Source organism: Girardinichthys multiradiatus, chromosome 3, assembly GCF_021462225.1.
Source record: "Girardinichthys multiradiatus isolate DD_20200921_A chromosome 3, DD_fGirMul_XY1, whole genome shotgun sequence".
Taxonomy (NCBI): domain Eukaryota; kingdom Metazoa; phylum Chordata; class Actinopteri; order Cyprinodontiformes; family Goodeidae; genus Girardinichthys; species Girardinichthys multiradiatus.
Genome location: NC_061796.1, coordinates 34,811,404 through 34,834,725, shown reverse-complemented (window position 1 = coordinate 34,834,725; position 23,322 = coordinate 34,811,404). Strand labels below are relative to the sequence as shown.

The 23,322-nt window shown below is 40.5% G+C and overlaps 1 protein-coding gene across 2 annotated transcripts; it reads right to left on the bottom strand.

Moving 5' to 3' along the window:
* Nucleotides 1-1,818: 1,818 nt before the first annotated feature.
* dhdds (dehydrodolichyl diphosphate synthase) lies at nt 1,819-20,084 on the bottom strand. 2 transcript variants are annotated; one of them, XM_047361443.1, is made up of 9 exons: nt 19,927-20,084; nt 19,587-19,667; nt 17,793-17,909; nt 17,549-17,691; nt 12,977-13,093; nt 12,789-12,890; nt 12,554-12,668; nt 7,412-7,519; nt 1,819-2,540 (listed from the first exon to the last, which is right to left on the bottom strand). In XM_047361443.1, exons 2-9 carry the CDS (start codon nt 19,647-19,649, stop codon nt 2,298-2,300), a joined length of 1,008 nt encoding a protein of 335 aa, XP_047217399.1. In that variant the 5' UTR covers nt 19,650-19,667; nt 19,927-20,084; the 3' UTR covers nt 1,819-2,297. The 2 variants fall into 2 exon arrangements, with proteins under 2 accessions (XP_047217399.1, XP_047217400.1); XM_047361444.1 differs by having other exon boundaries at nt 2,379-2,569.
* Nucleotides 20,085-23,322: the final 3,238 nt, after the last annotated feature.

Genomic DNA, 23,322 nt, shown 5'->3' with positions numbered 1-23,322 from the left:
TCAGCAGATGGAAGCATGAAGTGCTTCAAAATCTCCTGATAGCTATCTGCATTGACCCTGCCCTTGATAAAACACAGTGGACCAACACCAGCAGCTGACACGGCACCCCAGACCATCACTGACTGTGGGTACTTGACACTGGACTTCTGGCATTTTGGCATTTCCTTCTCCCCAGTCTTCCTCCAGACTCTGGCACCTTGATTTCCGAATGACATGTAGAATTTGCTTTCATCCGAAAAAAGTACTTTGAACCACTGAGCAACAGTCCAGTGCTGCTTCTCTGTAGCCCAGGTCAGACGCTTCTGCCGCTGTTTCTGGTTCAAAAGTGGCTTGACCTGGGGAATGCGGCACCTGTAGCCCATTTCCTGCACACGCCTGTGCACGGTGGCTCCAGATGTTTCCACTCCAGACTCAGTCCACTGCTTCCGCAGGTCCTCCAAGGTCTGGAATCGGCCCTTCTCCACAATCTTCCTCAGGGTCCGGTCACCTCTTCTCGTTGTGCAGCGTTTTCTGCCACACTTTTTCCTTCCCACAGACTTCCCACTGAGGTGCCTTGATACAGCACTCTGGGAACAGCCTATTCGTTCAGAAATTTATTTCTGTGTCTTACCCTCTTGCTTGAGGGTGTCAATAGTGGCCTTCTGGACAGCAGTCAGGTCGGCAGTCTTACCCATGATTGGGGTTTTGAGTGATGAACCAGGCTGGGAGTTTTAAAGGCCTCAGGAATCTTTTGCAGGTGTTTAGAGTTAACTCGTTGATTCAGATGATTAGGTTCATAGCTCGTTTAGAGACCCTTTTAATGATATGCTAATTTTGTGAGATAGGAATTTTGGGTTTTCATGAGCTGTATGCCAAAATCATCCGTATTAAGACAATAAAAGACCTGAAATATTTCAGTTAGTGTGCAATGAATCTAAAATATATGAATGTTAAATTTTCATCATGACATTATGGAAAATAATGAACTTTATCACAATATGCTAATATTTTGAGAAGGACCTGTATGCACCACTTTGTGTTGATCTACCACATAAAATCCTAATCAATACATTGAAGTGGTTGTAACTTGACAATGTGAAACAGTTCAAGGGGCATGAATACTTTTGCAAGGCACTGTAAGAAAGTAACATACTCGAACCTCCATTTAATATCTAATACATGTTGCAAAGTAATTCTGAATACTTATATCTGCTTGCAATGTTTATAAAGTTAATATCATAGCTATTTCAAATTAGATATATCTAGTGTATGTTGTTGCATTGTGTGCAAAAAACTTGAGTTGTACCTAAAGCATACTATAAACCAACTGTCTACTGTCATATTTAATGTAGGTTTTTGTACTACATCCTGAGTTCATTTATTCACTCAGTGTCTTACAGTGTGGAGATGTGTGAACAGATTTATGTTTTGTGCTTTACTGAAAAAAAGTCAGGCAAGTTGTGAAAAGTTAAATACAATTAGTTTTTTTTCCTTTTGGTGAGCTACAGAAACACCTGGATCTAGTAATTTAATTTAATTTAACAAGTATTGAATTATGGCTTGGAGATTTAAAGGTTTTCATTTTTCGACAGGTTTGATAGTGTAAGAGTTTCCTCACAAGATAGTCAACTACTTTTATTTTACATGCAATTTTGTACTGCTCAACACTAAATATCTCATTGAAACCTTATATTGTACTAATAAAGATTTACTCTAGAAGCTTTCCTTCAGTTATTTTACAACCATTAACCCAAACAGATGTTTTTGTAATACTGTAATAACACAGAGCTGACAGACTGGAAAAATGGTAAAAACTTCTACAAAATGTAAAATAACCCATTTCTGATTTATAGTTCTCAATTTATTGTTTGAGAAAGCTGGTCAAAATATAGTTGTCATTAAAAAAAAAACACATTTAAACAACACTTTCAGCAACAAAAATATCACACTGCATTAGGTACTGGAGAGAACTGTGTTGGAAGCATGTCCAAAGCACAGGGTGCGTGGCTTTCACCCACCTTTAGACTTTTCACTCAACGACATGCGTTTCACAGACGGTTTGCACAACTATTTTACTACATCTTGACCAGACATTCCCGCTTGTTAGATTTTGCAAATCTACAATCATAAATATATATCCTTAAGTCTACTGCCCCATAGGGGTAAACATTGTCCTCTTGTTTTATACAAATCAGCAACAACATAAAACCACCTGAAGTCAATGTTTGCTCTTCCTTGTTCCTCAGAAGTGCTTTTAAGAAAAAAGAATGGAGGGGTGTTATTCCTACTTCACCTGTAGATTAGTTTCTAAAACGTTCCTAGGTCAGAACAGTTTCACTACATAAGTCGGTAAAGAAAGAGTCTCTCTTGCGCTTCAGGGATTGCAGGAAGTCCTGAACTCGTGCTTCCCGAGCGATGATGTAGTGCCGCAGTGCCTCTTGTCTTCTTTGGGCATCGGCTGGCTTTCCATTCCCCTGATGTTGCAGGTGCTCTGCTACAGAGGCACAATCTGCCTCGAGCTGCTGAAGGGCCTGTTCCTCTAGATGGAGCTCTCTGGCTTTCTGGAAGGCAACACATCAGAAATAAAGTCCTGAAATTTGAAAACAACAAACAGGTTTTTCACCAGCTGAGCTGAATGATTGTTGAGGTGAAAACACAACACTTAATTTCTTAGATTACATCTGACCGATAAAAAAAACAACATATTTAATACAGAAATGTGGGCTTAATGAAGAGTGTGTTTAATACGTGCTCAAAGGCTGTTATATTTCAGAAGGTACTTTTAATCAGATAAACAACCCTCCAATTTAATGAGCCGATTGATCATAGTTTGAGATGGCTACAAACCTGTCATTTAAGGATGGATTCATTGCATTTTCAGAATCAATGGCAGGTGGTGCACAGTCTTCATGTATAAACTGAATTAAAGAGTTGGAAAATAAAATGCCAAACAGGAGGGGCAATAATTTCCACTGCAAATGAAACACCCTGGTGGCCTACCCCAAGCAATCAAAGTCGTAGGACTTATAGATTCAAGGATCTTTTATTCATACCAGCTCATATTTTCATGTTTATGGTACGAAATTCAGACTCAGGTCCCGGTTTAAGAAGCCTAATAAAGGAAAGCTAATTATAACAATATAAATGCTAAATATAACAATAAAAAGCTAAATAAAACAATAGAGTAAAATACTATAATAGAGTAGATTTGAACTGGAACAACTCTGGTGCAATACTCTTGTTCAACTTCAAGTTAAATTTTTTGAATTAGAAAGGTTAGAAACGCCACACCTCACACATTTGCACCCAGACTGACTAAACGCAAGGTTTACAAATTATCCTCCTGTTCAGTACCACAAACCGGTTTAAGTTGGTTTCCATCACCACTTTACCACTTAAAACAAAGGCTAATAAAACTTGACAGCATCACGTCTCATTGGGAGACTCAGCCAGTGCAAACCAAAGGTGCCAAACATTTTTTATAATACAAGTGTGCCAATGTGCTAAAGAAAAATGGCGTCAATCATGTTTGAAAACCTCTGCTTCAATGAGTCTAAAAACATATTGTATGATTGCATGAACACATCTCCCAAAAATGAAACCTCATGTCTTAATGGGACTCACCTGTATAAATAAAGGTTATGAAAAAATGAATAAATGACTGGAAGCATGTCAAAATGAGGCTAGTTGTTTAGACCAGGGAAACGTTTGGAAACAGTTTTTTCTTATTTATACCATAAAGAGGCATCTACACACATGTTTAGCTAATGGGTCTGATGATTATTCCATCCCAGCAGATTTATAGATAAACAGTCTCCTACCAAGAATCTCTAGCATCACGTGTGATGTCAACATTGTGATACCATATGAATATTGCTTTGTTACACTTGAGAAGGTTGCATGCACTTTCTTTCATACTGGCCTCTCTTGCTCTAATAAAAGTAACTTTATTTCACAGCCATGTTTTACTGAGACATGGCTGCAGAATCATATCCCCGACTCCAGCGTCTCTCTGCCGGGCTTTTTAACCATACAAGCAGACAGAGATTTAAAGAGGAGCGGCAAATGTAAAGGAGGTGGACTGGCAGTACTTGTGAACAACAGATGGTGTAATTCAGGACATGTAACTGTGAAGTGTCATCTCTGCAGTCCAGATATTGAACTGTTGGCAGTAAGTCTTCGTCCATATTATTTACCCAGAGAGTTCACCAGTGTTATTTTGGAAACAGTTTACGTTCCACCTTCCGCTGTTGCTGACACTGCATGTGATGCCATCAGCTCAGTTGTTGCTAAGCTACAGACACAAAACCCCAATGCTTTTGTGGCAATTTCTGGTGATTTTAACCATGCTTCACTCTCTGCTACACTTCCAACGTTTCAACAATTTGTCAGCTGCTCTACCAGAGAAAACAAAACATTGGATTTGTTTTATGCAAATGTCAAGGACTCATACATCTCTACAGCAAGACCTCTTCTAGGCAAATCAGATCACAATCTTGTTTTTCTCTGCTCGAAATTTAAGCCCCTTGTTCAGAGGCAACCTGTAATAAAGAGAACTGTGAGAAAATGGTCACAGGAAGCTGAAGAAGCTCCGCAAGGTTGCTTTGAGGCTACAGACTGGGACACACTGTGCCAGCCACATGGAGAGGACATCAATGCCATGACTGAGTGTGTAACCGACTATACAAACTTCTGTGTGGATAACATCATCCCCACCAGAACCGTGAGATGCTTCCCCAATAAACCTTGGATCACCAGTGACCTGAAGGACCTGCTTAACAAGAAAAAAAGAGCCTTCAGAGAGGGAGACAGAGAATTATTGAGGAGTTTACAGAAGCAACTTAAAGTCAAGATAAGAGACAGCAAGAAGGTGTACAAGAAGAAGTTGGAGAGCAAGTTCCAGCAAAACAATATCAGAGATGTGTGGACAGGGATGAAGAAGATCACAGGCTTCAAGCAGAAGGATGATCAAACCAATGAAGGTCTGGACAGAGCCAATGAACTGAACACATTCTTCAATAGGTTCAGTTCAGAAACAAGCTTCGCATCCTCCTCTCCATCTCAAAGCCAAATAGACATTCCATCTTCCTTTGACCCACAGGATCCACAGCTGTCCAGTAACACCTCACATTTTTTATCTTCCACCTCAGCCCTAGACCCTTCTGCTTCTACATGTTTGCCTTCAACCATATCAGAAGATGCTGATGCTTCCTTTGCTTCCCCCTTCCACTTGTGTGTCTCAAGAAGTCAGGTGAAGATGCAACTGGAGAGACTGAATAGGAATAAGGCTGCAGGTCCAGATCATGTCAGCCCTAGAGTCCTGAAGGCCTGTGCAGAGCAGCTCTGTGGGATTCTGCAGCACCTCTTCAACCTTAGCCTGGCCCAGAAGAAGGTTCCGGTGTTGTGGAAGACCTCCTGTCTTGTTCCGGTACCAAAGAAAACTCACCCATCAGTCCTCAATGACTATAGACCTGTTGCCCTGACATCTCACATCATGAAGGTCCTAGAGAGACTCCTGTTGGCCCACCTGAGTAAGCAAACAGTAAACCATCAGGACCCCCTTCAGTTTGCTTATCGCTGTGGAGTTGGAGTTGAAGATGCCATCATACACCTGCTTCAACAAACCCACTGTCATCTGGACAAAGCCAGTAGCACTGTGAGGATCATGTTCTTTGATTTCTTCAGTGCATTTAATACAATCCAACCTGATTTGCTTTGTCAGAAACTCCAGAAGACTCAGGTGGAGGCCTCAACAATCTCCTGGATCAAAGACTACCTGACAAACAGACCACAGTTTGTGAGACTGTAGGGTTGTGAGTCTAACCAGGTAGTCAGCAGCACAGGAGCACCACAGGGGACTGTACTCTCTCCATTCCTTTTCACTCTGTACACCTCAGACTTCCAGTACAAGACAGACTCCTGTCATCTGCAGAAATACTCGGATGATTCTGCAGTCGTGGGGTGGATCAGAGATGGACAAGAAGCTGAGTACAGGAAGGTGGTGAATCGCTTTGTGGCATGGTGTGGAAACAATCATCTCATTTTGAACGTGACTAAAACAAAGGAGATGATTGTAGATTTTAAGAGAAACAGGAATAAGTCAAAAACTATTTCTATCATGGGAGAAGAAGTGGAGGTGGTGGAGGAGTATAAATACCTCGGTGTTCACCTGGACAACAGACTAGAGTGGAGATGCAACTGTGAAGCCATCTACAAGAAGGGACAGAGCAGACTTTACTTCTTGAGGAAGCTTAGGTCCTTTGGTATTTGCAGCAAGATGCTGCATATCTTCTATAAGTCTGTTGTGGAAAGTGTGATCTCTTCTGCCATCATCTGCTGGGGAAGCAGCATCAGAGCCAGGGACTTAAAAAAGCTCAACAAGCTGATAAAAAAGGCTGGCTCTGTTCTGGGGACTCCTCTGGAACCTCTGGAGATCATTGTGGAAAGACGGATTCTTCATAAAACGAAGAACATTATGGAGGACCCTGAGCATCCTCTTCATGAGACTGTCCTACAACAACAGAGTGTCTTCAGTCAGAGGCTTCTTCAGATCTGCTGTAAGATGGAGCGCTACAGGAGATCCTTCCTGCCCACAGCCATCAGCATCTACAACGGCTCTTTGAGGAAACCTTCATAATATGAGTTATAACAACATTTAATTTCTCTTTGGGATTAATAAAGTATTTTTGAATTTGAATTAAATTGAATTTATTTCTGACTTCACCATTGCGTACAATGCAGTTTAAAATATGGATAATCTCTGGATAACTGATAAACTGACAGTGTCAGGACATACAGATTTGCTCTGAAATGGAGGATGGGCAGCAGCATCATTAGCTGAAACAAATACACCACTGCCTTTTCCCCATTACTGTTAGTTCCTTAGATAGCAGGGAGGGTTATTTACAACATTAAATACACACGCTGTATAAACACACGAGTATTAGACAGCTCTGGTTTTTTAGACCAGGTCATTAGCAACATCTTTAGATCCAGCTGCAAGCTAGCGCTGAACTTCATTCCGTCCAGGTGGTGAGAAAGACCTCTATCCTGATGCTGTGATGCATACCTGAGTGAAAACTCGAAGCAAGTTTGGAAGTGGCGAACAGAACCATCAATGATCAACATCTCCTGGTACGACAAGTGGTTACCATGGAGACTGAACACAGGCTGGCAGACAGACAATGCTGACCGAGGAGTTAAGACTGACTTATTCAACTCCTCCTGCTGCTTGGGGACCAAGTGATGTGAGAGGTGTTGTTCCACGTCCAAGTGCTGTTTGATCCAGCATTGAGAGGTACTACTTCATTAATAACACCCAGGGAAGAGAAAGGGAATTTCATTTCACTTTGACCACTTTTATCACCTTTTCCTGTGAACTCTTTTCACAGCCACATTTCTCATCAAGTCAAAAACAAACATAAGGAATTACCTGGATGGATTTATGATTTAACTGATACTGAACAACAGCTTCACACAGGTTCCAGAAGGAATATTCTGGCCACAGAACCGACTGAAACACTAGGCAGGAATGGGATGTCTGGAGAGAAGGGAAAAACAAAACAAAAAAATAGGTAATTAACTTAAACCAATCATCAATTGATGCTTTCCTAGTTTTAAAACTCACATCATTGGTTATTTGGTTAAAACAAGGCTGCAAACAAACAAGTTTGAATGCAGCCTTAAACTGAAATGCATGCTTTCAATACAGTACTTGACACCTTTAGACTCTTAAGTTTCCTGAATAATATTCCTGGCTTAATCTTAAAGGGGCAGTTAAAAAGGCTGGTCCAGTTCTAAATGTTTCAAGCATTAAATAAAATAATTGATTTACAGCTTCGGGTTTGACCACAAAAAAAAAATATAAAGACTAAATTACTTACATGCAGATAATAAATGTATTCAAACATAAAATGCCACTGAGAAATTAACATGCACTCATCAGGGGTATAAATGTCATGACTTTAGGGCTTTTAAAGATATGAACTGTTCTTCACTTAGGCTGGAATAATCATAAAACAAACAACTTTAATGAATTTTAAGAACTAGAATTGGTTGCACAAGTTTTAATTTATTGGGGATTTTCTCTAATCTTTGAAAAGTTCAAATGGTGCATTCAGACTCAAATATGTACAGTGGGAGGAACAAGTATTTAACTTTTGTTATAGGTGCTCTTAAACTTTGAGTGATGGAATGTAAAACAAAAATCCAGAAAAATCACATTGGGCGATTTTTAAGTAATTAATTAGCATTTTATTGCATGACATAAGTATTTGATACATCAGAAAAACAAAACCTAATAATGTTTGGTACAGAAACCTTTGTTTGCAATTACAGATATCAGACTGTTCCTGTAGTTCTTGACAAGGTTTGCACACACTGCAGCAGGGATTTTGGATCACTCCTCTATACAGATCTTCTCCAGATCTTTCAGGTTTTGGGGCTCTCGCTGGGCAACACAGACTTTCAGCTCCCTCCAAAGATTTTCAACTGAGTTCTGGTCTCGAGACTGGCTGGGCAACTCCAGGACCTTGAGATACTTCTTACGGAGCCACTCCTTGGTTGCCCAGGCTGTGTGCTTCGGGTCGTTGTCATGCTGGAAGACCCAGTTACAATCCATCTTCAATGCCCTTACTGAGGAAGGAGGTTGTTGAATAAGATCTCCTGATACATGGCACCTTTGCAGAAAAGCATCCTCAAAGAACAATGTTTCCACCTCCATGCTTCATGGTAGGGATGGTGTTTTTGAGGTTGCACTTATTCTTCTTCCTCCAAACACAGGGAGTGGAGTTTAGACCAAAAAGCTCTATTTTTGTCTCATCAGACCACGTGTCCATCTCGCATTCCTCCTCTGAATCATCCAGATGGTCACTGACAAACTTCAGACAGGCCTGGACATGCAATGGCTTGAGCAGGGGACCTTGCGTGAGTTGCAGGATTTTAATCCATGGTGGCGTAGTGTGTTACTAATGGTCTTCTTTTAGACTGTGGTCCCAGCTCTCTTCAGGTCATTGACTAGGTCCTGCTGTGTAGTTCTGGGCTTCCACACCTTCCTCATGATCACTGATGCCCCACGAGGTGAGATCTTGCATGGAGCCCCAGACCAAGGGAGACTGACCGTCATCTTGAACGTCTTCCATTTTCTTATAATTGCACCAAGAGTTGTTGCCTTCTCACCAAGCTTCTTGGCTATTTTCCTGTAGCCCATCCCAACCTTGTACAGGTCTACTATTTTATCCCCGATGTCCATACACAGCTCTCTGGTCTTGGCCATTGTGGAGAGGTTGAAGTTTGTGTGGACAGGTGTCTTTTATACAGATGAGTTCAAACAGGTGCAGTTAATACAGATGAGTGGATAACAGGAGGGCTTCTTAAAGAAGAACTAACAGGTCTGTGAGAGCCGGGTTTCTAACAGTTGAAGAGTACCTATGGTAAAAAATAAAGACTTCTATATGCTGTGCAGGTGGGAAAACCTGCAAAATCAGCAGTGTATCAAATATTTGTTCTCCCCACTGTAGAAACCCCTCTAATATTTGTTACCTGGATAACACACCTTTTGGAGCCATCAACAAGCATAGTCTGGTTTAAAACTGTTTTTGGAATGGATGATGTGTTTTTTTTTTCTTTTTAAAACACCCAGTTGTGTCCAAATTTTAGCCATCGGACCCAAACTGTCACACTCAGGTTAATAGAAATGGGTTAGAATGATTATTAACAATCCAGGAACCACCAAGGGTTGAGTCAGTTATAAACTGGAGAATGCTTGAACGCCAGTATCTCTGTAAATTGTGAAGTGATTTTAACATCTCCATGTGGTGGGAACGGACCCTCAACAAACAAGAAAGCACCTTCTCCAAAAATGTCTTCAAGCAGGACTAGAATTTGCAGCTGCCTAGATGAATAATCCAAATGCCTTCTAGATAAAAAGTTTTACTGTCAGATGAGACAGAAATTACAAGATATAAATTTGGAAGGTACGGCTTTAAAACCTGAGAAAACTGTACCAATTGTGAAGAAGAATGCGGTAGCAACATGATATGGGCCTTTTAGGATTATACACTGCTTGGCCAAGGTCTCACACTCTAATATTTCGTTGGACTGCCTTTAGCTTTGATTATGACATGCATTCGCTGTGACATTGTTTCGATAAGCTTCTGCAAAGATTTATTTCCAACCAGTGTTGTATTTATTTTTCACCAAGATCTTGCATTGATGATGGTAGAGTCTGACCGCTGCACAAAGCCTCCTCCAGCACATCCCAAAGATTCTCAATGGGGTTAAGGTCTGGACTCTGTTGTGGCCAATCCATGTGTGAGAATGATGTCTCGTGCTCTCTGACCTACTCTTTCACAATTCGAGCCCAATGAATCCTGGCATTGTCATCTGGGAATATGCTTGTGCCATCAGGGAAGAAAAAATCCATTGATGAACTAACCTGGTCATTCAGTATATTCAGGTAGTCAGCTGACCTCATTCTTTGAACACATACAGTTGCTAAACCCAGACCTGACCAACTGCAGCAACCCCAGATCATACAGTGCCTTGCGAAAGTACTCGGCCCTCTTGAACTGGTCAACCTCTTGCCACATTTCAGGCTTCAAACATAAAGATATAAAACTCAAATTTTTTGTGAAGAATCAACAAGTGGGACACAATCGTGAAGTGGAATTAAATTTATCGGATGTGTCAAACTTTTTTAACAAAACAAAAACTGAAAAGTGGGGCCTGCAATATTATTCGGCCCCCTTGCGTTAATACTTTGTAGCGCCACCCTTTGCTGCAATTACAGCTGCAAATTGCTTGGGGTATGTCTCTATCAGTTTTGCACATCGAGAGACTGAAATTCTTGCCCATTATTCCTTGATAAACAGCTCGAGGTCAGTGAGGTTGGATGGAGAGCGTTCATGAACAGCAATGTTCAGCTCTTTCCAAAGATTCTCAATTGGATTCAGTTCTGGACTTTGACTTGGCCATTCCAACACCTGGATACGTTTATTTGTGAACCATTCCATTGTAGATTTGGCTTTATGTTTTGGATCATTGTCTTGTTGGAAGATAAATCTCTGTCCCAGTCTCAGGTCTCTTGCAGACTCCAAAAGGTTTTCCTCCAGAATGGTCCTGTATTTGGCCCCATCTATCTTCCCATCAATTTTGACCATCTTCCCTGTCCCTGCTGACGAAAAGCAGGCCCAAACCATGATGCTGCCACCACCATGTTTGACAGTGGGGACCCTGAGACTATCACAGAGCAGGTGCATTTATACGGAGACTTGATTACACACAGGTGGATTCTATTTATCATCATCAGTCATTTGGGACAACATTGGATCATTCAGAGATCCTCACTGAACTTCTGGAATGAGTTTCTGCACTAAAAGTAAGGGGGTCGAATAATATTGCACGCCCCACTTTTCAGTTTTTTATTTGTTAAAAAAGTTTGACACATCCAATAAATTTCATTCCACTTCACGATTGTGTCCCACTTGTTGTTGATTCTTCACAAAAAATTTCAATTTTATATCTTTATGTTTGAAGCCTGAAATGTGGCAAAAGGTTGAAAGGTTCAAGGGGGCCGAATACTTTCGCAAGGCACTGTAGCACAGCCCCGACAGGCTTGTACAGTAGGCACTAGGCATGATGGGTGCATCACTTCACCTGCCTCTCTTCTTACCCTGATGCGCCCATCACTCTGGAACAGGGTAAATCTGGACTCATCAGGCCATAAGACCTTCTTCCATTGCTCCAGAGTCCAATCTTTATGCTCCCTAGCAAATTTAAGCCTTTTTTTCAGGTTAGCCTCACTGATTAGTGGTTTTCTTAAGGCTACACAGCTGTTCAGTCCCAATCCCTTGAGTTCCCTTCGCATTGTGTGCGTGGAAATGCTCTTACTTTCACTATTAAACATAGCCGGAGTTCTACTGTTGTTTTTCTCCGATTTGATTTCACCAAACGTTTAAGTATTCAAGATTTGTTTTCCGGCCACATTTCTTCCAAAAAGACGATGGGTCCCCACTATTTTAACAATGCATTGGAGAGTTCTTAACCCGATTTTGGTAGTTTCTGCAATCTCCTTAGATGTTTTCTCTGCTTGATGCATGCCAATGATTTGACCTTTCTGAAACAGACTGACAACTTTTCCACAACCACGGGATGTGTCTTTCGACATTGTTTTCGACAGTTTAAGAAATGAGAAGCGACTCATTGTACCAGTTGGGGTTAAATAACTTGTTGCCAGCTGAAACATTATTGCCCATGCAGTAATTATCCAATGGGAAGGTCCTACCTAGTTAGTTAAATCCAGGGGGCAACTTTGTTTTTTGGCCAGGCAGTGTATTTTGGGCCCGTTTCTGTATGCAGAAGCAGTCATTCCATTTTATATTTGGTTTGCCTGTGAAAACAGCTGTTCAGCAGCAGAACCTGAAACACAGGCCTAACTGCTATAGTAAGAGCTTTCCCATTCAGCAGGCGCAATAAAAAAAAGACAGTCCTAGCCAAGGTAGCGCATTCATCTCACTTCAGGCATGTTGCGAAATCTCCAAAGACCCATATCATACTGAATGTTTTTCTTCCATACCTGCCAAAGGAGAAAGTCGCTGAGGCGCACCTCTCCTGAGGTGCGGATGAGCAAATCAGGATTGGGAGAGTCATTGCTGTACAGGCATTCACTTAGCAACGCCTCTGAAACATCGCTGAGTATGACAGAAACACAAGCAGCTTGTTAAAACCCCAGCTCCCCAGATTATCTTATTAATTCATTTAACATGCAGTAGTGTCCAGATTAACCCACAAGGGTCTGCTGCACTGCTTACCTTGCTTTGATCAGGCCCTGCTCCACTCCCGAAGCCATTTCCCTGACCGCATTGGTAATTTCATATCTTGACGTATAGGCGAAGCACACATTGAGAAAGCACCTAGAAGACAAGAGTTTATTTTGCTGAGGTCACTTATTATGTTTAAACAAAGTGCGATTTATTAATATATAAATAAATGAACATACTTATTGTGGTTCTTTGTCATTATCACAGCTTTGGCAATAACCTGCTGAAGGTCTAACGGCAACATATTCAAGTCGCCCAGCACTCTGATACAAACACCGTGTTTTTCCAGATTTTCCCTATAAGACAAAGCAGTGAAGCATTCGGAACCAAGGATATTAAGAGAGTGCAAAACAACTCAATTTATTCAGGTCTGCTGAAAAGTTTATGTCTACATTTTCCTTAACAATTCACAAAAACCTCCCTACAAATAGGATCATCATTGACTGAGAAGACAGAAAACTAGATCAGCCTGCTGTCAAGTGTTGAGTGTAAAAAGCCGGTTGGTTAGTATGTTGGTATTCCTTGAAACAACCATTCTACATCATAAATCATTTATTCGCAAGCAGCAGTTTCAAATGTACATGAACCTGTCAAACTTCTAAAATGAATCAATGTCAGGCATCTGGATTCAAATATTGACAAGTATCAACAGCGTCGTTGGTATGTGGGCAAACAAAGATTGTCAAAGAGAGGCTTTATCAGCATGATGTAAAATATTCTCAACATCAGATGTCTCCAAAAGCCCCTCCCAACCCACCTGGACCAGCTTCAAACCCAAAGCAACTTTGTCCGTGCACACACAAAAGTAGTCATCTAAAATATAGTCATCTACAAAATGTATTAAAAAACACATTTTAGAGCACTTTTCTTTCCAGATCACATTTTTAGTTCCCTTATGGTGATTTGTATTTGTGCACAGAAGTTGGATTTTCCAAATCCGCAGACAGAAAAAAACAGGAACCCCACTGAAGTTAGATTTCTGACTGGAACAAGCTGCGCTCGCTGGCCTACCCCAGGGTACGGGCATATAGTATGAAACCTCCAGGTGTTAACTATTAACTTTAATAGTCATTCGTCTGTAAGATAATCAAAATTGTGTTCATTATGTGTTGGAATGCATGAAATAGAGAGAAATAGTTTGTCATTGACATGCAGTGTAATTAATAGTTAGCACCTTAAAAACCAGTAGCAGGAAATTAGCTAATGAGGAGAAGGCCCATATTAAGCAGAAGAACACACTTTAGTGTGGAAGCTGTTGCCAAGTCAACAAGACTCAGAGTTAGTTATTTTCAGTATCTGTAAGGTCTTTAAACTAAGGTCAGATGGGAACAGATATGCAAGACGTCACTTAAAAGGAAACGTTATTTTGTACAAGATGTGGAGACATGTCTATACAGGTCCTTCTCAAAAAATTAGCATATTGTGATAAAGTTTATTATTTTCCATAATGTAATGATGAAAATGTAACATTCATATATTTTAGATTCATTGCACACTAACTGAAATATTTCAGGTCTTTTATTGTCTTAATACGGATGATTTTGGCATACAGCTCATGAAAACCCAAAATTCCTATCTCACACAATTAGCATATTTCATCCGACCAATAAAAGAAAAGTGTTTTTAATACAAAAAACGTCAACCTTCAAATAATCATGTACAGTTATGCACTCAATACTTGGTGGGAATCCTTTTGCAGAAATGACTGCTTCAATGCGGCGTGGCATGGAGGCAATCAGCCTGTGGCACTGCTGAGGTCTTATGGAGGCCCAGGATGCTTCGATAGCGGCCTTTAGCTCATCCAGAGTGTTGGGTCTTGAGTCTCTCAACGTTCTCTTCACAATATCCCACAGATTCTCTATGGGGTTCAGGTCAGGAGAGTTGGCAGGCCAATTGAGCACAGTGATACCATGGTCAGTAAACCATTTACCAGTGGTTTTGGCACTGTGAGCAGGTGCCAGGTCGTGCTGAAAAATGAAATCTTCATCTCCATAAAGCTTTTCAGCAGATGGAAGCATGAAGTGCTCCAAAATCTCCTGATAGCTAGCTGCATTGACCCTGCCCTTGATAAAACACAGTGGACCAACACCAGCAGCTGACACGGCACCCCAGACCATCACTGACTGTGGGTACTTGACACTGGACTTCTGGCATTTTGGCATTTCCTTCTCCCCAGTCTTCCTCCAGACTCTGGCACCTTGATTTCCGAATGACATGCAGAATTTGCTTTCATCCGAAAAAAGTACTTTGGACCACTGAGCAACAGTCCAGTGCTGCTTCTCTGTAGCCCAGGTCAGGCGCTTCTGCCGCTGTTTCTGGTTCAAAAGTGGCTTGACCTGGGGAATGCGGCACCTGTAGCCCATTTCCTGCACACGCCTGTGCACGGTGGCTCTGGATGTTTCTACTCCAGACTCAGTCCACCGGTTCCGCAGGTCCCCCAAGGTCTGGAATCGGCCCTTCTCCACAATCTTCCTCAGGGTCCGGTCACCTCTTCTCGTTGTGCAGCGTTTTCTGCCACACTTTTTCCTTCCCACAGACTTCCCACTGAGGTGCCTTGATACAGCACTCTGGGAACAGCCTATTCGGTCAGAAATTTATTTCTGTGTCTTACCCTCTTGCTTGAGGGTGTCAATAGTGGCCTTCTGGACAGCAGTCAGGTCAGCAGTCTTACCCATGATTGGGGTTTGGAGTGATGAACCAGGCTGGGAGTTTTAAAGGCCTCGGGAATCTTTTGCAGGTGTTTAGAGTTAACTCGTTGATTCAGATGATTAGGTTCATAGCTCGTTTAGAGACCCTTCTAATGATATGCTAATTTTGTGAGATAGGAATTTTGGGTTTTCATGAGCTGTATGCCAAAATCATCCGTATTAAGACAATAAAAGACCTGAAATATTTCAGTTAGTGTGCAATGAATCTAAAATATATGAATGTTAAATTTTCATCATGACATTATGGAAAATAATGAACTTTATCACAATATGCTAATATTTTGAGAAGGACCTGTAGTTCTTTCAGGCTGAAAGACAGCAAGAGAGAGCAAGACTTAAAGGAGATAACAGAAAGGCTGAACTGACTAGAGGAGAGTTGCTTTAGCACTTTCAACAAGCAATTTGCTGGACACAATTGTTGGCAGTCTGGAAAATCTCAGAGTTAGGGTAAAGGTTGACGTTCTCTCGGGAATACAGCCAAAGATTGCTGTTTACAGTTAAAGCTTAACTACATTAATTCTTAATATAAAATGCTAAAACCATGTTCTACAGTGATGGGTCTCTCACACACACACACACTGTGTGACACTTCCTCTGCTCCCATTACAAATATTTAATAACGGCAATCTGCAGACTGTAAGTAGCGAGTTCTAAAGTGTAGGCGTTTCGTCCGCACAAATGTTGAATGGTTAGTTCAACTGGCCCCGTTTTCTCTCGGTTTTAACCCATGGTGATATGCTCATCCAATCAATCGTTTTGCTTTACTTGGGTTACGCTTTCCCTTAACTTGGATATGCTTCCCCTTGTTGCAGATATACATACTTGGCTAGTTGCAGAGAAGCTGGAAAACAAATATTCCAGATGCTGTTGCTACATTTTCTTACATAATAGCTACCAAAGAGAAATCAAGTTTGTCTAAAGCGTAAAAAAAAAACAAATGGAAAGTGGAAATCAGCCTCAACACTCTGGTCTCTAATTTGAATTATCATAAGAGCGCTTAAGACTGCAGCAGATTTGTGGTAGAAAAATAAAAGACTTTAATTGCTACTGGTACACATTTCTAAAATGTTACAAATTTTCTGCTAAATTAGGATGCAAATATGCTGCTGATTTCATTATTGAGAACATAATGAGTCTGTAAGGTCAAATGTATTATTTAAAAGTTAAATGAGCACATATATCTGAATTCCTGTGCTTTTCAAATTTCTTTCCATTTCCTGTAAACCCATGAAACAGAATCAGTTGTTAAAAGTAGCAGAAAGCAGTGTCTGATAAACCTAATCCCCATCCAGGCTTCTTACAATTGAGTAAGATTGTAATCATTATGGTCTTGCGCTAGGCTTATTGGGAAAACCACAACTCTGCAGAAATAACATAAGAAAAAAAATGTTTAACTGAGAATCAACAGAAATGTGAAAATATATTTGGGTCATTGTGGATACCATGATAAATTCAATACGTCTTCCAAGAAAAACATAAACTGACAAAAATATACAGATGAACTTTGTCAACTAGAGGATAAAAAGGTTTGGTTTTTGACAGGAAGTGAAATATGACAATTGAACAAAAAGATCTTGTCCACAATCTGCTTTGTCTAACAACCACACAAACTGCTAAGCCCACATTCTGGCATTTTGCAATAACACGAGAGTGAGCATTTGTGTGAACGGCAACAGTAGTTCCCATGTTCGGTCAAGTTGTATTTGTCTTGGTCATCCTGACATCAGTCCACAGTTCATCTAACACTCTACAGCAGGAGTGAGTGTCTGGCTTCAGCAGAAAAAAACACACTTTCATCCAAATCCACTCTAATGCTTAAAATTTCATCCTGAATAACATTCAGTTATAATTAGAAGGTATTTAAGGGGAAACCATTACAAACCCTGTCCACACTGGTTGACAGCATTACAACACACAACAAAATCTGAGCTTGAAAAGAAAAACAGACGATCTTATAGTGTATTTTGAGGAAGCTGTAAATCATATGATGTACAAAACCTCAGTGTCATAAAAAGCAAAGTGGAAAAAATGTTGTCATCTCACTGTTCTTCCAACAGCTTCTCAAACTTCTGTCTGGCCAGCTCCAACAGCCCGTCCACCTCCTCTTTGGAGCGCTTGAAGTTCTCAATGCTGAAGGCGTACACCGTCACTTCCGGGATGCTGAGGTGCTTGCACCAAAGTAAGGTCTGATGCAGAAAATGAGAAAGGGGAATGGGTAAAACCTGGATGACCAATCTAATTATGTCCTGACGCAATGCGCCTTCTGAACAAAACGACAAAAACTGACCTCTGCCAGCTTGTTGAATCCTTGCATATGGCCATCTTGGCGTTCCATGTGTTTCTTACGTGCGAAGCGTCGATTCCCATCCATGATGAAGGCCACGTGTTTAGGCATGGGTCCTGCCTGGGAAAAACCACAAAGACCGGGGGAGTCATTCAACTACACCATCTTGCACTTTCAGGGTAGAAAAGAAGCCATTTTGTTAGGGAACATTTCACATTTCTTATTTAATTGCCCCAAACTGGGACCAGAACCACAATAAATTGGGGTACAATATAAAATCTTCAAGAAACTACACAATTAAATTATAATTAAGATTTGAGCATTTTAATCTACATAATATATCAAAAATAAATAACATAATCAGTAATGTATAAGCACATGGATTTGAAATAGTTGTTATATAACATGGAAGTAGGTTTAGGAAGGAAATAACAGCAGGTAGGAACAAAATTGGAGTATAAACTGACCAAATTCCTTTTTACTCCTTGACCCAAAAATCAAGTTTGCAATGCAGTAAAATTCAGTATGAATGACTAGTTTGATTTTTCTTAAGCCCTAAAGGAAAATTGTCCCAGACATTTTGAGACATCTGGTTGAAACAACATTTTTAGTTTTAATTCCAGTTGTGGTCTCAAAGGTTGAGGGTCTGTTCTGACCATGACAGCAATATCGTATTAGAAACAGGTAATTCTGAATTTCCAATCCATAGGTTAAAAAAACAACGTGGCTTTGCTTGATTTATAAAGAGAATATAAGTCAATAAGTCAACAGGCCAAAAAAAAAAAAAAGAAAAGGGATTTAGTTTTCAGTTTTGTGACCTGGCACAATTTTCAAAATTTTTAACCCGATTTATGCATTATGCATAAGGTTCAAGAGGTCCTTAGGGACACGGCTTGCAGAATGAATCGTTGCAGCAATGACAAAACTTGACAAGATTGCTGAGTATCGCAATATGTGTAATGGTCAGTGGTCTGTCAAACTAAAGTAAATACTAAATTCTTCAGCTGTTTTGCAGCTTCATAAAAATCTGAAAAACAAAATACTGAGCTAAAATCCACATCATTACCATTGTTATTACTATAACTATTATTTCATAAAAAAGACAAGGACCAAGTCAGCTGATGAAAAGAGCCCCATTGGGAAAAACCAGATAATAACCAGGCACAATTTTAACAAAGTGTTATTACATGTAAAATTTGTAGTTCCTAAAGTTACATTTGAAATGTAATGTTGTCATTGTTCTTTCAATTAGGGTTGCAAGTATCTGCTGCCATTTTATAGGTCAGTGACTAAAATCCATGGCAACCGGTGGATTAAATTACCAACTTTTTTATGAACTGACAGAAGCATATTATGTGTGAAAAACAAATGTGTTATTATAAAGATTACATAATTCCCCTCCAAGGTTCCTTCACTGGCGGCAGCAAAAGTGCTCACATGTTTTAAAGCTTTAAATCAACCATAGCGTGTTTATATTCAAAAGAGGATTACTAACTAAACATATCTCTACCTTTTTAAATGAACTTTATCCAATATTCATTTGGACAGTCCTGTACATAAGACAGTCAGATCAAGTCTTTCTATTCAGGATTATCAAATTAATGTATTACTCCTGATATTTCTTAATGAAACAAAAACAAAACAAAAAAAACTGTGCAATAAATAGTATTTTCAGTGTCTCCTTCAGGAGTTGTATGAAATGATAATCTCAAAACGGAAGTCAGTTATGTTTCTTTAAGTCGAAAAATTTAAAAAGCAGATGACCACACACACACTCACACACACTCACACACTTACCATTAGGATATTGGCAGAAATCCTTTCAAGCAGGTTTAATTTACCTTCTCGTATCCACGACATTTTCGGGTTTCAAACGACCTGGAATTTTAAACATAAAAACATTTTTCAACAGTTAATGAATCATCAAAATGCAATCAACTCTATATGCTAAAAATACGTCACTTAGGAGCCATATATAGGAGGCATATTTACGGCGATATTATGTTTCATATGCAGACACTGATTTGATTTCAGACCGTCACCTGCCAGCCGAGCTCCGGTTACATGCAATGATTTGAGCTGCATTGAGGCTAAAAAAAGCACAAATACAGACCGTAACCCTCCAGGAAGCACTCACCGACGGAGGAAACACCTTCTTTCATTCAAACCTCCGAAGCACCAGTTGTTCTACTGCCAGAGTTGCGGCCGTTTTCTCATATCTGTCAGCTCACAGCCTCCAACTCACAACCTCTTACGATGACGACCACTTCCGCACTGGAGTTCATTGATAACTTCCTGTCACGAGGAAGGAGATTTTCAAAATACGAGCACGGACTCCAGTTAGTTTTATAAAAAAAAAAAAAAATACAAAAAGAAAACTAGACTCAATAAGAATACAAAATAATGAACACATAGCGGTACTGATCAGACTTGTGCTTGACTAGTGTAAACTGCAAACACTAAACACGTATTTAGCCCTTTTCCCTCCAATCTAACCCTTTTCTTTAGGCATCATTTTTTAAACATTACATATTTTTTTAACATTCATGCTCAGGTGGACATCAGGATGGTCAACTTTTGAGTGGAGCTTGAGTTCCGGGTGGGATCAGTATTAAAAAGTAAGATAAAAACCTGTATTGTAACGTTTGTCAGACAAAAGAGAAAATAACCAGATTTTTAGAATTGATAGATTCAAAGAATCCACATGTCACAAGATTAAGATGATGTTCACAAAATAACAAACAGATAATGATATATTTATTTTTGTAGGGTATGCATATCAAATTGGCTCAATATATCACCATGTAAATGTTAGCCAGTATAGTATGTGGTCAGAAGATTAAGGGTATTTTTGTTGTAAATAAAGTTGTTTGATATTGTATGAGCAGTTAAAGAGTTATTTTCTGGACAACTTTTTCTTATCAGTTTTATTTACCAATATTCACATGGTTAGTACTTAAATTAAATGTCTCTAGAAAAGATACACAAAGGCACAAATGCCTAAATGAACTGCTTACTGATGTTGAGACTATTCATTTTTAGCTTCTGTATGTGTAATTTAAATTTTAAAATATCCTTGTTTAATGCTCAAACAATAAAAAATCATCTTGCTCTTTTGATGAAGTGGATTGTATCAGATAATTGGCAAGAATAATTTCTGATTGTAAAATCTTTTCAGCAGCTTGAAGTATTTTCAAGACCCAGTATTGGTAAAATGACAGCGATGAGCATTATGTTCACTTTAATAAACGGATAATTAACTGCAATTTCCTCTCAACATAAAATCTAAACTTTAATATTTAAATAGTTACAATAGTCCTTTGTTATTATATGATGTTATCAGTATTTTTCTACATGTGAAGATCTCATATTATTGAAAGACTAGTAAGATTACTGAAAGGTTCTCGTCATTTGTTGGAAGAATTTTTTGTGAACTTACACTTTTTAGCCAGTTGGTGGCAGTGCATGTAGTGACACTAGTGAAGTGTATACATGATACATGACACCCAATGCATTAAAGACTACAGTTTATAATAATTGTCTGCTGAAGTGACCACTATTGATAAAAGGGGTAAAATCCTAAATGATTAAAAAACTAAATATATTTAAAGATGTAAAATCTGGAAGCAGGTTGGTGACAGCTGTCTTGCTTATGGGTTGAAAATGACCCAAGTGTAGAGTCAGACTTTGGTAAAATAGAGTATTTTAATAATGAAAATAGGGAGAACCTACAGGAGGAATGGCATGAAGAGCAGGTCAGAGAAATGGAGAGGTTAGGGGACATTCTAAGAGAATGTCTTAGAATGTCCCCTTAGCATGAACAATGGAAAACCAGTAGCTCAAATACCGAGGCAGGTGTGAAAATGACAAAGGAACCAGAAGAGCTAATCATGTGGAACAGCTATGGCAGATTGAAAAACGCTGAAGATGAGAGACTAATTAGTACAAAGGGAGCTGAACTAAGACACAAAGAAACTACTAAACAAGGAGAAAAAACTGACACTGGACTAAAAGACTCGTACTTGTCGTACTCATACTCGTTGTCTTCCGCTTTATCCGGGACCAGGTCGCGGGGGCAGCAGACTCAGCAGAGACGACCAGACGTCCCTCTCCCCAGACACCTCCTTCAGCTCCTCCGAGGGGAGCCCAAGGCGTTCCCAGGCCAGCCGAGAGACATAGTCCCTCCAGCGTGTCCTGGGCCGTCCCCTGGGCCTCCTCCCGGTGGGACGTGCCTGGAACACCTCCCAAGGAAAGGCGTCCAGGAGGCATCCGATATAGATGCCAGAGCCACCTCAACTGGCTCCTCTTGATGTGGAGGAGCAGCGGCTCTACTCCGAGCCCCTCATCCTATCTCTAAGGGAGTGCCCGGCCACCCTATGGAGGAAGCTCATTTCAGCCGCTTGTATCCGGGATCTCGTTCTTTCATGACCATAGGTGAGGGTAGGAACGTAGACCGACCGGTAAATCGAGAGCTTCGCTTTTCGGCTCAGCTCTCTCTTCACCACAACAGACCGGCACAGCGCCCCCATTACTGTGGCAGCCGCACCGATCCGTCTGTCGATCTCCTGCTCCATTCTTCCCCCGCTTGTGAACAAGACCCCGAGATACTTAAACTCCTCCACTTGAGGCAGGAACTCCCCTCCAACCTGAAGAGGACAAGCCACCCTTTTCTGGTCGAGAACCATGGCCTCGGACTTGGAGGAGCTGATCCTCATCCCAGCCGCTTCGCACTCGGCTGCGAACCTCCCCAGCGCATGCTGTAGGTCTTGGCTAGAAGGGGCCAGTAGGACCACGTCATCTGCAAAAAGAAGAGACGAAATCCTCTGGTCCTCAAACCAGACCCCCTCCGGCCCTTGGCTGCGCCTAGAAATCCTGTCCATAAAAGTTATGAACAGGACCGGTGACAACGGGCAGCCCTGCAGGAGTCCAACATGCACCGGGAACAGGTCCGACTTAGTGCCGACAATGCGGACCAAACTCATGCTCCGCTTGTACAGAGACCGGATGGCCGATAGGACTCCTTCTTCAGCTTGACAGCGTCCCATACTGCCGGTGTTCACCACCGGGTTCAGGGAATGCCGCCGCGACAAGCACCGCAGATCTTACGACCGCAGCTACGGGCAGCAGCATCGACAATAGATGCGGAGAACATGGTCCACATGGACTAAGAGAATAAACTAGAGTACACTGAAAACAGATCACCTGAAAAGTAATAGACTAAGCCTAAACAAATTATCCTATATGGCAAAACCTTATAGAACATAAATAAACAACAAGGAAAAGATCAAAACACAAACACAAATGAAAATCAAAAAAACAAAAACACCTGTGGATCGTGACAACAACGATTTTGGTGGGTCTCTAGGTTAATCATACCTTAATTCACCAGACTGGAAAACATATATTTTGATTAGAATTTGGAATATTAATGTATTGTAAATGTTTAATATATTTTTTTTATTATTGTCAGAATATGATTATAGTGACATTTAGGCAAGGCAGGTTTAGACAAAGCAATCTAAATGCATTACAG

Coding starts and splice junctions, on each gene's coding strand:
- dhdds (XM_047361443.1), bottom strand. CDS start 19,649: ATGTCGTGGATACGAGAAGGTAAATTAAACCTGCTTGAAAGGATTTCT. Junction 13,094..17,548: donor GAGAAGCTGTTGGAAGAACA/GTGAGATGACAA, acceptor TTTGTCTTATAG/GGAAAATCTGGAAAAACACG. Junction 2,541..7,411: donor TAAATCATAAATCCATCCAG/GTAATTCCTTAT, acceptor GTTGCCTTCCAG/AAAGCCAGAGAGCTCCATCT.